At 37.2% G+C, this 15,908-nt stretch overlaps 1 protein-coding gene across 2 annotated transcripts in view; it reads right to left on the bottom strand.

Moving 5' to 3' along the window:
* ecel1 (endothelin converting enzyme-like 1) overlaps positions 1 to 15,908 on the bottom strand; it is a 98,044-nt gene that overhangs the window by 11,531 nt on the left and 70,605 nt on the right. For both annotated transcript variants that reach the window (XM_088345973.1, XM_088345974.1), the window contains exons 12-15: positions 11,998 to 12,049; positions 7,598 to 7,665; positions 7,371 to 7,495; positions 1,623 to 1,688 (exon numbers count right to left, since the gene is read on the bottom strand). In XM_088345973.1, coding sequence (XP_088202099.1) covers positions 1,623 to 1,688; positions 7,371 to 7,495; positions 7,598 to 7,665; positions 11,998 to 12,049 — 311 coding nt within the window. The remainder of the gene's footprint in view (positions 1 to 1,622; positions 1,689 to 7,370; positions 7,496 to 7,597; positions 7,666 to 11,997; positions 12,050 to 15,908) is intronic.

The following is a 15,908-nucleotide window of genomic DNA, read 5'->3' as shown; positions in this document are numbered from 1 at the left end:
CATCTTTTTGGCTGTTTGCTGGCTTACTTGCTTCAACTGGTATTATCAGATTCTAGAATGTTGAGAACAAACACGTCCCCTTAGCTTGAAGACAACAAAGACTGTCAGGATCTGGCCCACCACCTTCCCCCAGAGGGTGCCAACCGGGTGTAGAACTGAACACACTTGTGCCCAACCTTTCCCCATCCGTTCCTAATTTTCGAACAGCATACTGCGTTGGTCATAGCCATATTCATCCTCGTTGCTACTTCCATGTCATTTCTTCTGACTTCCACTATCATATCAGGTTTGGTTTTGTTGCCCTTTTCATTTTTTTGTGACCACTTGTTTGTTATTTTGTACCTCCTTTTGTCGTTAAATACCATTTCTCTCTTTGAGCACACCTGCCTCTGTTCTAGCTTCCCTGTGTTTGAGTGATATAACACACTATACCTTGGCACTGAACTTATTCACAGCACAATCAAGTAAGTAGGAACTGTAGAAACAGTTTTATTACGTTTTCCGGCCATCAAATGAATTCATTTACCTTGCGCAACGCCACCCTTGTATCATTTGGTGATTCCCAACATCACAAACACTTATGGATGTACCAATTGAGATTTTGGTTTAGTTTTGTGTGAGGAATCACCATTTTATCGCATGAGTGGCTCAAATCCACTTAGTTGATTGAAATACTCTTAATACCTTGAAATATACCCCCCCATCTTTGTCATTGACTACTTGACTGACATTATCTTCAAATTTTAATTGTAAGAAACGTAGCTAATTCTAATCTGTGCTAACAATGAAGCTTCGTTTTGACTCATGATCGTACGTAACTATTCGATTATGTTACGACAGATATTTCTAGCGATGGGGTCAGTAACTGGAGTCATGCTCAATTTTTTTTTTAGCTTTTTATACAACTTTCATAACAAATTTAAAAGATGTAGGGGGGAATAAATCAATTTTGCAATATATTGTTGCACTTTCTGTTGGAATAAATAAATCATACGCTTACGGCAAATAGATATATATGATAACAAAAAAACAGAATCTTCATTTATCCCACTGTCACACTCTGTAGGGTGGACGCAAGCAAAGGGAAGCAGGACCTGAGGCAGGGATGCTCCAAATAAGGATGGTGTTTGATAACAAAACTAGGAACAAAGTAACTAGCAAACAAGGGGTCACAAAGACACATAACATGTCAAAACCAGAATTAAAGACCAGACTTGAAATGAAAATGCAAAGAACATTGTAACAAACAAACAAAGGGTCACAAAACAACGAAATGTTCATACAAAAAAAAACAACCTGACATGGTCCAAACCAGAAAGAGCAAACTGGAAATTGAGATGCAAGAAACAAAGTAACAAACAAGTGGCTACTTACAAACTGTCCAAACAAGAAACCAGAAACAAAAAAACAGACCTGATGAGCGGTGGAAATGCATACGACCTGACTCAGTTTGCTGTATAAGCAGTCAGTATAAAGCATTTCATAATGAGGGACAGGTATGTTGGGACTCAGGTGTGTCTTGCGCCACACAAGTTTGGCGCCCTCTGCAGGAAAGTGGTGTGCGGATCCTAACAGTCTAAATAAGAATATTTCTCAATTTGGCCAAGGACACTTTGACTTACATAGTAAGACAGCTTGAGTCCTCCCATGTCTGCTATGTTTTCTCCCAGAGTCAAGCGGCCGTTGACCTAGATATAGAAAACACACTTATAAATGTTAAGTCATGACTCAAATGACTAAGATGTAGTAAAAGTTTCTTTGTGAATGATGCCATGGGCACACCATTATAACAAAAGGGAAGTTAACTTTGCCAATGAACATGCTGTTTACCCTGAACCCCTGTTTTACAACTGGTGGGTCGGGACCCAAAAATTGGTCGTGAACCCGTTTTTAGATGGGTCACGGGCCTTTGCCTTGGGAAAATAATGCTAAGAGGAAGAAAAAAACCGAGGGTCGATTACGCTCCTTAACAGTAGATGGTTATAATTCACTGCTCGATCTATTTCATCTGTTTATCTGTTGATTCATATGTTAACGCCTGCATGGACCAGCTGGCAGAGATGGGAAGCTGCGTCATGGCCGTCATAGACTTTCTGGACTAGTTTACAGGCTGGGGGCGTCGCTGCTGTCATGCACTTTGCGGACAAATTTTCAGCATGTTACCTAGTGTTTACTATGTTTGTGTACTGTAATACTAAATATAATTCACCCTGGTCATCCTGGAAGGGGGATGCCACTTGTGAGGTCCCTTCTCAAGGTTTCTCTTTTTCCTCATGCTGAGGTTTTGAGTTGTGCCTTGCCCGCATGTTGGTTTGAGATCAGGTAATTGTGTCATTGTAATCCTGTGCAGTCCTTTGAGACATTTTTGTGATTAAGGGCTATATAAATACATTTGACTTGACTTGACTTCACTAGAGGGACCACATCTCGTTTTATTGTGAATTTGTTGGTTTGATTTCCTATTTCTCCCCATAATAATGCGTCCCAACAAAAATCGTGATAAAGGGAAGGAAAAGTGGAAAACTGTGACAACAACATTCGAGTTAAAGAAGGAAATGACTGCGAAATATGTAAATGGTATACGAGTGTCCGCCATTGGATCGCTGCTGGAAAGTACAGTAAATGACTAAAAAATGTTATATTTTTAGATTTTTTACCAGGATATTAATCTTTATTTACTACCTTATTAAACAATCAGTGATGTTTATGTACACACTTTATTGATATTTGGAATGATTTTTAGTATGGGGCTATTTTAAGCAGTTTTAAGCAGTCGCATATATGCGATGTAGGTTTATTAGTGAGTATACAAGTACACGGTACCTGAAGTCGTTATGGTTTGCTAGTAATTTTGTTTTTTGAACTCAAAAAGGGAATATATTATACTATCGCTGCTTTAAACTGCAGAATCCTTTCATTTCATACATTTGAGAAATGGAATCATTTTTCTTGTTTGGGTTGCAGTTAGTCATTATATGGACAGGTGGGTCCTCAAGTCAGACCAGTTCAGAGCCACTGCTTTAACACACAATTTAATCACACAATATTTTAATATTTATGAGATGGATACAACTCAAATGATAGGATTTCAGCTGATGGCCTAGAACTGATGGTTTAATGAAACTTTGTTCACACGTTACTTTGCAACAGTCATTCGAAACTATTCCTTCCACACTTGGCGGAAAGCGATTGTCTTCAACAAACGAGGATAAATCTCACTTTTAATCTCATTATAAACTATTCATGCAAAATTTATAGAAAATATGCTTTTCACAATCAATGAGTGGCCAGTAATAATTTGCAGCATTAGACAGTTGCAAATATGATGAGGCCAGTAATTGAGAAAATCCGCTTAATTGTGCCTTAGTAGCAAATGAGGCATTTCTCTTGCAGATGGAGATTTTTTGTTAACTGCTACAATTGTCCAAACGTTTTCCTCTGAGGGCCACGAATAAAAAAAAAGAGATGGATACTAAGGGTGGGCGAATGGATCCAAATATCAATATTATCAATACCAAGTGAGTACTGAGATGGATCGATATTATTGTCTTGGGATCGATACTGTCTTCCCATTTTTACTCTCACTATAATAATGTTGTTAGTGAGTGGTAAGACTGTACATACCTTAGAACTTTTAGATTCGATCCAATTGTGGTTTCAATCTCTTTGCACTACTGACTTTAGTTTCAAAATATTGTGGAATGGAAGGTATTTTAACTTTGTTATTGTAAGACAGTATTTTCTTTTTTTTTCATGGTTTGACTTGCTTAACTTTTGTTCTCAAACAATGGTAACATAAATATTCATATTTTTCTATTCTTATCAATCTTTATATTGCTTTATTTACATTATTTACAATTTGTCTTCAACTTTAAAATACTGTGCAAGGGAAGGTAGTACAGGTGTCTTAACTTTGACATACCGTCTTTGTATTTCCATCACATTCTTTGGTTTGACTCTCTTGACCTTGACAGTTGTTGCAGAAATAATCATATTTTTGTTTTGTTCTGCTAAAATTTGCATGATAGCTAATTGATAGAAAAATTGAACATTTTTAGTTCCTGAAATCCTTGTGTTTCTTTTTTACATATTTATAAAGTAACTCAATAGGGAGGGGTTCAAGTATTCAATGATCATGACATTTTCAAGCAAAAAGCATTGGTATCAGATCGGTATCAATCGATACTACCCTGTTTTACCTGGATTGGATCAATAACAACATTCCCAGTATCGCCTACCCCTGCTAGGGGCCTCTTGGATTCTATTTTAAATCGGGAAATAACAAACCACAATAAAATATATGTTTTTTGTTTGAAACGGAAAGCAAAATAGTTTTATAAAAGATTGGTTTACATTTTTTACAAGAATAATGTATTTTATATAAATAAATAACCTTTCAAAGTTAGAAACTGTTACCCTCTATAAAAAGTACAGTTGAAAATTGAAGGAAAAATTGTATTCATAAAATGTTTTATATTTACGTCTTTATGTAAAAGTATCTTGTTATACAGGTATGGATTTTTTCTTATTTTCATTATTTTTGTGATATTTTATTTATTCTTCACACTTAAAATGTGTTATATAATAGTTGGATTTCACCCATGTGTGTCTAGTCTTCATCAGATTGAGAGAATTTGAAATATTGTTGTGTTTTCCCCATTAAATATAAAAATAAAAGCTGATTAGCCGATAAAGAAAATTCTGGTCAGTGCACTTTATCCCTGGCCAGAATCCCACTCTCTGTGTCCTACACTGTCTCTTCCAATTTCATACTCATCTATCTTCAGATAAGTGCTTTTTGTTGTTTCTTCTCTACTGTATTTACCAAGAGAGAAACAATGAGTAATACCTTTAAGTAGCCGATACGAGTAAAGCAGCTGACAAAAATGTTGATGCTGTACATATTTAAGCATCCCCTGACATAATCTAAAAATTGTACTTGCTCCTAAAAAATGTGTTTTATACACTTCTCAGCTTTTATAAATGCAATTAAAAAGACCTAAATCATTTTGTTCCATTTAAAAATGATTGGTTCCATTTTTAGGTACAAATTTTTAAATTGCAAAGGACAAATTATTATAACACCATTTGATCTAAAACCTACATAAGGGCAAGGAAAAACTCAAAACCTCAGCATAAGGAAAATGAAGACACTTTGAGAAGAAACCACACTTTAGATAATCCCCCTTCCAGAATTTTATCTTATATTGTACTTAAATTATTTAGTATTTTATTTTATTTATTTTTTTATAGCAGCATTTATTGCAGCCTGGTCATCCTCGAAGGGGTATTATGTTATTTGCGGTTCCTTCTCAAGGTTTTCCTCATACTGAGGTTTTTAAGTTTTTCCTTGCCCTTATGTAGGTTTTAGATCAGGGGATTGTGTTTGGGTTGTCTGTAGTTTGCAATAATCTGTGGTCTGTGCAACCCTTTGAGACTCCTTGTGATTGAAGGCTATACAGATAAACATGACTTTACTTGATTATGTATATGATATGATATTATTTTATTTTATAACTTTTTTTTTATTAAAATGGGAAAATAATGCTTACATTTGGTAGAACTAATGAGTCAGGCCATATTTTTGACCATTTCAGATATATTTATTGTTACTTGACTAAAACTGGCAATTGTGCCTCTAAGATGCATTCCAATAAAGAGAGATACTGGACTGTCTCAGAAAATTAGAATATTGTGATAAAGTTCTTTATTTTCTGTAATGCAATTAAAAAAACAAAAATGTCATACATTCTGGATTCATTACACATCAACTGAACTATTTCAAGCCTTTTATTATTTGAATATTTCTGATTTTGGCTTACAGCTGAAAAAAACTCAAAAATCCTATCTCAAAATATTAGAATACTTCCTCAGACCAAGTAAAAAAATAATTTTATAACAGCAAAACTAAATCAAACATTTGAAAATGTCCATTGATGCACTCAGTACTTGGTTGGGAATCCTTTTGCACGGATTACTGCATCAATCCGGCGTGGCATGGAGGCAATCAGCCTGTGGCATTGCTGAGGTGTTATTGATGCCCAGGATGCTTCGATAGCGGCCTTCAGCTCATTTGCATTTGTAGGTCTGGTGTCTTTCATCTTCTTCTTAACTATACCCCACAAATTCTCGATGGGGTTCAGGTCAGGGGAATTAGCAGGCCAATCAAGGACAGTGATGCCATGGTCAGTGCACCAGTTACTGGTGGTTTTGGCACTGTGGGCAGGTGCCAGATCATGCTGGAAAATGAAATCCTCATCTCCATAGAGCTTTTCAGCAGATGGAAGCATGTAGTGCTCTAAAATCTCTTGGTACACAGTTGCATTTACTCTGGACTTGATGAAACACAGTGGACCAACACCAGCAGCTGACATGGCTCCCCAAACCATTGCTGACTGTGGGAACTTCACACTGGATTTCAAGCAACTTGGATTTTGCTCTTCTCCAGCCTTTCTCCAGACTCTGGCGCCTTGACTTCCAAATGAAATGCAAAACTTGCTTTCGTCTGAAAAGAGGACTTTGGACCACTCTGTAACTGTCCAGTGCTTCTTCTCCATAGCCCAAGTCAGACGCTTCTTCCGTTGTCTTGAGTTCAGAAGTGGCTTGACCATGGGAATACGGCTATTGTAGCCCATTTCCCGGACACGTCTGTGATCTGTGGCTTTTGATACCTGGACTCCAGCTTCAGCCCACTGTCTTTGAAGCTCCCCCAAATTCTGGAAGCGGCTCTTCTTCACAATTTTGTTAAGGCTGCGGTCATCTCTCTTGGTTGTGCAGCGTTTCTGGACACATTTTTCCCTTCCAACAGACTTTTTGTGGATATGCTTTGAAACTGCACTCTGTGAACAGCCTGCTCTTTGAGAAATTTCTTTTTGTGTCTTACCCTCCTGATGGAGGGTATCAATGATGGTCCTCTGGACAGCAGTCAGATCAGCAGTCTTCCCCATACTTGTGATTTAGTTTACTGAACCAAGCTGAGTGTTTTTAAGGCTCAGGAAACCCTCGCAAGGTGTTTCGAGTTAATTAGATGATTCAGGTGATTAGTTGAATAGCCTACTTGTATACTTTTTCATGATATTCTAATATTTTGAGATATGATTTTTGAGTTTTCTTTAGCTGTAAGCCAAATTCAGCAATATTAAAATAATAAAAGGCTTGAAATAGTTCAGTTGATGTGTAATGAATCCAGAATGTATGACATTTTTGTTTTTTTAATTGCATTACAGAAAATAAAGAACTTTATCACAATATTCTAATTTTCTGAGACAGTCCAGTAGATAGATAGATAGATAGATAGATAGATAGATAGATAGATGGATCCGTGGCAAAATCTGCCAAGTGAATATGCATTTGAAGTAGGCAAGACTCACCCTCTGATTGTAAACTGTGAAATTATCGTAGAGTTTAACGATACATTCTGCCTTCTTTTGGAACTTGCGGTAGCTTTCCTCAGTCCACCATTGCTGAAGGTTACCGTGACGATCATACTGTCCCCCTGGGTACAGGCATCGTTTAAAGGCAAAAATAGGATTAATCAAGCTACAGTATTTTAATGGACTTTTGAAAGATGACGTGGGTTTAAAACTAGTATTCTTACCCCAGTCGTCATATCCATGAGTCAGTTCGTGACCAATGATTGCGCCAATCCCACCGTAGTTCAAAGACCTATGAGGAGTAAATGAAAGTATTTGGATACAATATATTTCAAATATTTTACGGCTGGATTTGATACACATAGGTTTTGATTTGTTATCATAAATCCAATCCTCTCCTCCCGAGTCTTCACAAATAAAATATGAAAATTCGGGTTTTCTTCAGGCAATTGATTGGGCTCGGGCTAAGTTTAATATCCGCAGGCCTGGGTCAGATCAGATAGAATTTTCTAGGCCTAACCTTAGCTCTAGGAGGGATCAGTAGCTTAAAATTTGGAGATCATCTATACAGAAGGTAAAATCCACTAACTAGAAGCAGATTGAGGGCGGCAAGACAGCCAAGTGGTAAGCACATCCCCGGCACAGTTCTGAGCTCATGGGTTCAAATCCAGCTACCTGTGCGCAGTTTGCATGTTCTCCCCTTGCTTGTGTGGATTTCCTCCCACATTCCCAAAACATGCTGTTAAGGTTAATTGGTTGGTCCAAATGATCCCTAGGGGTGAAAGAGCGAGTGAGTTTTCTGTTTCTGTGTGCCCTACGACTGGCTGGCAACCAGCTCATGGTGTCCCTGGCCCACTACTCGAAGACAGCTGAGATGGGCTCATGCACCCCGTGACCCTACTGAGGATAAGCGGTGCAGATGGATAGAAACAAATTGTTTGAAAACAACTTTCTCAAGGTAAATCAACTGGTCTATTTGGGAAAGTGACTGCAGCGGGGTTTTCCTGAAACAACATTTCTACAGCAGACCACCAACAAGTGGAATAAGCTAGAACTACATTTTCTTCTGGAGAAAGATGATGGTCCAATCTTTCATTTGCTGGTCTCTTAATTTCTTGCTTTTTTTTGTTGTAAAACACAATTTTCTGTTGGGCTTGGGAGATCAGTAAAAATATAAACTTTTTAATAAATGTCTTGCAATCAAAAAGTTAATACTGTATATGTTTAGGGCGTTAGAAAATGGTCAGTGGTTAGGCCATACCTGACTTGGGAGAATTTTGGAACTTAGAAATTAGTGGAAGACGAGATAGAAGGATGACTGCATTTACCGTAAATTGGGTAAACCGGTGGTATGGAGTGCACTAACGTGCAGTCAGGCAACAGGTAAGGCTTTTGCCTCAGTGATCCTACCGATACACTCAGTCAATAAGACAAGAATATTTTGTTTTTATTTAAAACCACTTCATGTCCCTAATTGCAAAGGTCTATTAGAAAGTCTTTATCAAAGGTAGGCTAAGAGTGAAGAACATATTCCATGAGGATACCTAAATTGCACAGCCAAATATTAAAACACAGTGGCACATAGCAAAAAAAATAGTAGTATTTTTTCGTATATTACCAAATTTTTAATGGATAGGTTTGAGAAATTTTGTATTACCCAGCTGAAACTGCAGTGCGCAGACATGGCTTCTCAAACTTTTGCAATGGAATTTTTTTCGTTTGAAGGTGCTTCTGTATTTTTCCCAGTGACGTGCAGCCAAGTCTGGCTATGCCCAATTAGTATACAATGTATAATGCAGATGCAGAGTGAGGTATGCAATTCTCTTGCCTCTTGGCAGAGGGTGATAGTGAGACAGAGGATTTGGATTTGGCCGCACACCTCAGCTCCAAATAATATAATTAGGGATAGTATTAGCAAGTGAACAGTAAATGAAGCCGTTCAAAAATTCCTTTCTCGTCGCATGGACTATTGATGCTATTGATGATATTCAAAAGGAGCAGCGTATAGACCACACTTATAAGGTAAGACGATAAAACCATTTTTTCCTAACCTACAATTTACACATTGCATTCTTTTTCTGCCAATCAAATGATGAATGAGAGGTGGGATCATTTACTAGTAAATCTGACCAAGCCTTACCAAACACGGGCCTAAGAGCACATCACTTCCTCAGAGTTAACATATATTCTTCTGTTACTTTACCAATTTGCAGTTTCCAACCAAGAGAATATCCGTTATTTCGGTGTACGTCTAGTGAAGTTGGTGTGCTGCAGTCACGGCAAAACCTGTCACACCTACCAGTCTCCCATTTAATGGGAATGTGCAATGAGCCCACTCATGCAGGTACACACCCTAATGAACTAGACAAACTTTCCATTTTCTATACAATATACTGCCCAACACTTTATCGGTTTTGTAAACCGCGACAGAGAATGTCACCAAGAGCGAGGAATATCATTTTTCCTGAGAAATTCAACACCTCATGTCTCACCTGCGCTACTTTCACGCACCTTTAACCAAGTTCTGACCCTAACAGGAAGCCGGTTGCATATGCAGCTCATGCAAAAGATGGGAGTCCAATTTAAGGGCAGACTCGAGGCTATTCACATGGCTACGTCTGAAAATGACTTTCTGACAGCTAGTCGATACGTTGCCTCGCAATGGACCGGACTCCCTCGCTAAAACTAACTGGCTGATTGAAGCTTCAATTACTGGATGTGATAGTGAGGTGTGTGTGTACTTAAGTGCATGTGTGCTTGGGATTGGTGATAATGGGAATTTGGTATTAATCCGATCCATATAAGTACAGGGAAGTATCAATCCATACTTATCTGAAACCGATGCTTTTTGATTGAGAATTTCATGATCATTAAATTATTCAACCCCTCCTGCTCTGAGTTATTAGCTTATGATTACGATAAACTCCGCGCAAAGATTATAGGCACTAAATGTATGTCTTTTTTTTATGAGATAACTACAATGCAGACTTTAACGGGACAGTGTAGTATTATTTATACAGTGTAGAAAAACTTCATCAAATTACAAGTAAGAATACATGAACTGTCATTTAAAAGTGGATTTTTTTTGCCAAAATACTACACCCAGAGCTAACATTATTGCCGGCCATCTTCCTGCTAAGGGTACCCAAAAACCTCAAAAAGACTGAGGAAAAAAATGATAAGAAACATTGTGAATTTTGGTTACTTCGAGTCTCCGTGGTTGGTATTATTCCTTGTGCTTTTTAGCAGTCGTTTTCTGTTGTACTACAGAGTTAGCGATGTCTAGTGGTAAAAAAATACACACTGTTTCTTAAACAGTAGAAAACATATATAAATACTTCTATTACAACTGTTTCGAAACAACCCCCCCCAAAAAAGAGCAACATAACATAAATGTAAATACTGGATAACAATATTAAAAAGACAACCAAAATATCCTCCGTTCGCAATGTTTTTATGAATAAAGTCAGCAGTGCAAATAAACTGTAAACACAATTGATCTAGTTTGAAAGTTATAGCGTATGTATAATCTCCCAATTCACTATAATGGCGCTAGTTACAATGGTAAGACAGTATTGATCTCAGGAGAATAGTATCAATCGGATTGATGCACTCGCTCAGTTTTGATAATATCGATGTTTGAATTGATCCGCCCTTCATAATGTTTTCGTGATTTTCGGACTCCCGAAACGGGGACAGGTCCACCATAAGCATAATTAATATCTATCAGCATGCATGGCAGCAGGTTGTGGAATTAGTGGCCATATCCACTAATGAAGACATAAAGTGCACGTTAATGTTTAGCACACACACACTGTTTGCTCTAATGATCTCATTTGTGAGTGTGTGATTTATATAAATAAAGTAAGCGCAGTCATTTGAACTCAGTTAAACAGTTGCATTTGCATTTTTGAGTAGCGGTAGGCTTACAAAATGGGCTTTGTATTTGCTCTTTTATTTCCAACACATTTATTTGCATCGCTTTACAAAAGCACACGCCAGATTTGCCCCGGATTCACGCTAGAATGCTTTGCGAATAAAGTTGTAGCTTGATGAGGATGAGCACAGACTGACAGGCAATTAATTGTACAGATTCTTAGAATTTAGATGAAGTCTTTGCTTGCGGCTTTACTTTGTAAAGCCTCTTTGCTCCATAAGGTTCTAGATTGATTTTTTTGTTTTTCTTTTGCTCAAATCACATGAAGGGCAAAGAATAGCAGAAGAAAGACAACCACAGGTAAACACAAAATACACAAAAAACCTAAAATAAAAAACATGGTTGTGTTTCTGAGTGCACTTCTCATTCATGGCCGCTCATCTGGAGGTTTAAAATGAGCAACAAGAAAAAGATGAGAACCTGACAAAGAGCAGTCCTCTCTCCTGTCAAGGTCTGTCCAATTACTTAACTTAAATTCAAAGAGGCAACCTCAGAATGAAAGCTGTTCCATTAGTCAGACCTTGTTGGCCAATTGTGTCTCTTTAAATTGATTAAAATCGGGGGTGCTGGGTCTTTTGGGAAAGAGAGGCCCATCAGAATAACAGGGGCTTTAATAACCTTTGTTTCTGAGGCAGTGCTGATCAAATTGTCCCCGTGGGAAGAAAGACACACAGGGTAGACACTTACTGTGGGAATTCAGGATTGTACAAAGTGGGTTGTAGGATGCCGGCGGGGAAAACTGAAAAACAACACAGACACAACATGATTTAAGTGCTCTCTATACAAACACTACTGCAAAGTGCACGTGGGACACTTCTCTTAAAACCCTTTGCAAATCAAACAATTTCCTTCTGTACAATATTGTGCAAATGTATAAAGGTAAACACAAAAATGTATGTTTAAATGTATTTACTGCCCTGAAAAATGATGCAATTCAAAGATTACTGGTCACTTTAGGGGAGTGATGGCTTTGTCTCCTCCCTAAATCTTTACTACATGCTAATCCTGGAGTTCCACGTCAACTCTTGTTGTAAACCACTGTTTCTCAACTTTTTTTTGAGCCAAAACATTTTTCTTTTCATGAAAAATTCTGGATGCACACCATCTGTCACAAAAAATCTAAATCCCTTTTTTTGAAGTCTTAAATAATCATGTTGCCTAAAATGACGGTAAAGGGTTTTTCTTATAATTTGATAATCATCTTGGTTGAATAATTATGTGCTATTTCAGTTTTTACTATTAACTAACCTTTATTTTTTTTATCAAAGTAAATATATTTTTATTTGTTTTTTAATAAAATATAACCAAAAATAATACATGGTTCTTGCATCTTATTGCAAGTTAAATTCAAGACTTTTTTCAATAAAACTTACAACCAAGTTAACAAAAAACAATTGAAACTAACAAAATATTTATACACAAATATTTCTTCCACTTAATACATAGTGCCTTGTACACGAAACCTGGCAGAGCTTTAAGCCATGGCGAAAAACGTTTATCGGACAGCCACTTCTCATTAAATGTACACTTTTCCCTGGTCCAAAGTAAACGTCTCTGTCCGAAGTTGCAATGAGTATTGTGTGTAGACCTAAGATATGCGTCCGCTCTGAAAGGCCTGACTGAAACCACATCACCGTTTTGATAGTTCCATTATTGTGGTCTCGAGATGTTGCCACAAAGGTAAATCCGTGAATTATTAAAAAAAGACAATTGATGTTACTAAACCTTTTAAGTTCAAATAATATCAATCTTATTAACGTGTTTACATTTTTAAGACTTTCGAAAATTGGATTTACGACCTTTTGATGCAGATGAACGCCTTATTTTTAGAATAATGTATTCAATGACTTTTGAGACTTTTCAAGGATCCATGGGAACTCTGTTATACTAATACTAATAAAATGACCAACAGAAGAGTTTTTTTTTCAATTTTTTGTAAGATGTGAAAACACTCATTGATATGAGCAACATTATGTGCAATACTCTTACTTGATTTGATTATTTTGTTTATTGTTTGCTGTGCAATCTTAAACAGCTTTATCAAACAAAATGTGTTGTTAAAGGAATTGCGTGAGCAGATAATCATTTGTAGAAATAAATAGTAATCTGCTGCCCTCTACTGGTATGGCTGATCACGTTAAGACAAGTCATGTATATTTGTATAGCCCTTAATCACAAGATGGATGTTTTAAAGGGATGTACAGACTACTATTAGTGATTACTAAATACTCCTTTATCATTTTATTGTTTTGCTAAAATAGAGAAAACTTAAAATAATTCAAATATGTAGAATATTATAATGAGGAATAGACAGTGAAGTAAACAACTTCAAATGAGCAAACTTGTTTCTGAAATAACAAACAACTTTAATAAGTAAAATATGGAGAAAAAAATAGATACACTATCCATCCATACATCCATTATCCGAACCGCTTATCCTCAGTAGGGTCGCGGGGGTGCTGGAGCCCATCCCAGCTATCTTCGGGCAGTGGGCAGGGGGCACCCTGAACTGGTTGCCAGTCAGTCGCAGGGCACACAGGGACAGACAATTCACTCGCTCATTCACACTTAGGGACAATTTGGACCGGCCAATTAACCTAACATGAATGTTTTTGGAATGTGGGAGGAAACCGGAGTGCCTGGAGGAAACCCACGCAAGCACAGGGAGAACATGCAAACTTCACACAGAAGGTTCGATCTCATAGCCTTTGTGTCTTTCTCTTTCTTATTCTTATTTTCACTTGAAAAAGCCAAGATACTGAACAATGGCATGAGTTGTTGCAAAAATGAAAGAGAGTAGTTTCTTACGGCATCCTGACAAGGTTTCGAAACAAACTTGTTGAAAAAAACTGTTGTAAACAATGTACACTTCATTGTCCTCAATGCCAACAAACACAATTCTCTTGTATTCTCTTCTAAATCCTATTGTGGTAATTAGCCGCATCCTAAGTGAGAGAAATATGTGTAGGACAGAACCGTTCTGACTCCCCGACCTCTACATTAGTTTACGAGAACACCATTGATTTTTTTCCCCCCGCCAAGGAATTAAACCTGTGGGAAGTCCTGCAGGCAGAAGCGAATGAATAGCTTCTTCAGAAGAGACAAGGGTAAGGAAGGAATGAGGGAGCGAGCTCATTTTGTTTTAATTGAAAAATTGCTCATGCTTGCTGGTCCCTAAAGTGAAATTCAGGCTGAAAAACATGTGAACGAGTCTGATAAACTCCACAATTGTTAAAAATATATCTGTCCAGTGTGATCTAATCCTTTGGCTGTGATGTGAAACCGAACAATAACCAATTACGATTAAGAAACCTTGGAGGTGAAACATAAAATATAATCACTAAAAGTAGAGATGAAATAATACGGCCTCATTCATACATTAAATCTGAAAAGAATGTTACGCACATATGTCCCAGGGTGAACACGAGAATAAATATATTTTAAAGACCAAAATAAGGTACAACAAACATCTTTTTTTACATTTTAAAGTGAATATCTGGACTTTTGCTTCAAGTGATGTTGTTTTAAAACAAAGGAAGATGACATCGAAGTTGCGCACCTAATGACCTATCACGGGTTACCAGCCTTAGCAAGGAGAGCCACGATTGGTCAATATAAGAAGCCTGGGCATCTGTGACGTAATCTTTTTTGTGCCCTCTCAAAATGGTCTCCCCTCCAAAAATCAGGTAGATATTGCTTTTTAACTCATCCTAAAAACACAAAAGACATGTTAAGACGAGTCAAGGTCTATTGGACATAATTTTATAAGGACACTTTTTAAGTTAACCTAAGCTTCTACGATATTTTTAATCAAATTAAAATTACATAATACTGTTTTTGCCGTTTTTGAAATAATTTTTTGATACAAGTCGAGTCAAGTCAAGTCACATTTATTTGTATAGCCCTTAATCACAAAAATGTCTCAAAGGACTGCACAGGATTACAATTACACAATCGCCTGATCTTAAACCAACACTCAATATTCGGCTGTAGCAGTACACAGCTTTGATGGCATGGAGTCATTGAAGAACTTAAAAATTTACAGAAATAAGACAAATATAAAAGTGATCCTAAATGAAGAAAAACTCTAGCGAAGAGGGCACCAGGTGGACGAAATGGTCAACGCAAAGAATGACGCGATTGTATCGACTGGCAGTGTTATTAGGGGCCAAAGAAAGGACTACAAGTTCACTGACCACAAAGCCACGCTCATACGCTTCTAAACTATTTTAACGTGGGCAAGATAAGAAATGTTTGCCTAAGAATAACGCACTACTTAACTCAAAACCTAATATCACAAAACAATTCATATATTACCATTTCAATAACCTTTAACATCTTGTGTTTGTAAATATTTGGTCTGTTTCAGGACTCCAAGTTGTGAGACAGCAACAAAATCCTATTTGGGAAAAAGGTGGATAAGCCTTCTCTTACTGCTCGAGAGTGCCAATTTAGGGGGATTTCTTTCTACCGTTGGCCCTGTGATTAAAAGTCAATGAGTGCTGGATCAATGTGCCATTCGACAAAAGTCAACTGGGACAGTTTAGGCTTACTTTAACTGAAGAGGATTGTATGGAAGAATTTCAGGGTCCCGAAAT

Source organism: Urocampus carinirostris, chromosome 10 (assembly GCF_059441175.1).
Source record: "Urocampus carinirostris isolate Australia breed hairy pipefish chromosome 10, RoL_Ucar_1.0, whole genome shotgun sequence".
Classification (NCBI taxonomy): domain Eukaryota; kingdom Metazoa; phylum Chordata; class Actinopteri; order Syngnathiformes; family Syngnathidae; genus Urocampus; species Urocampus carinirostris.
This window is presented reverse-complemented; position numbering and strand designations above follow the sequence as displayed.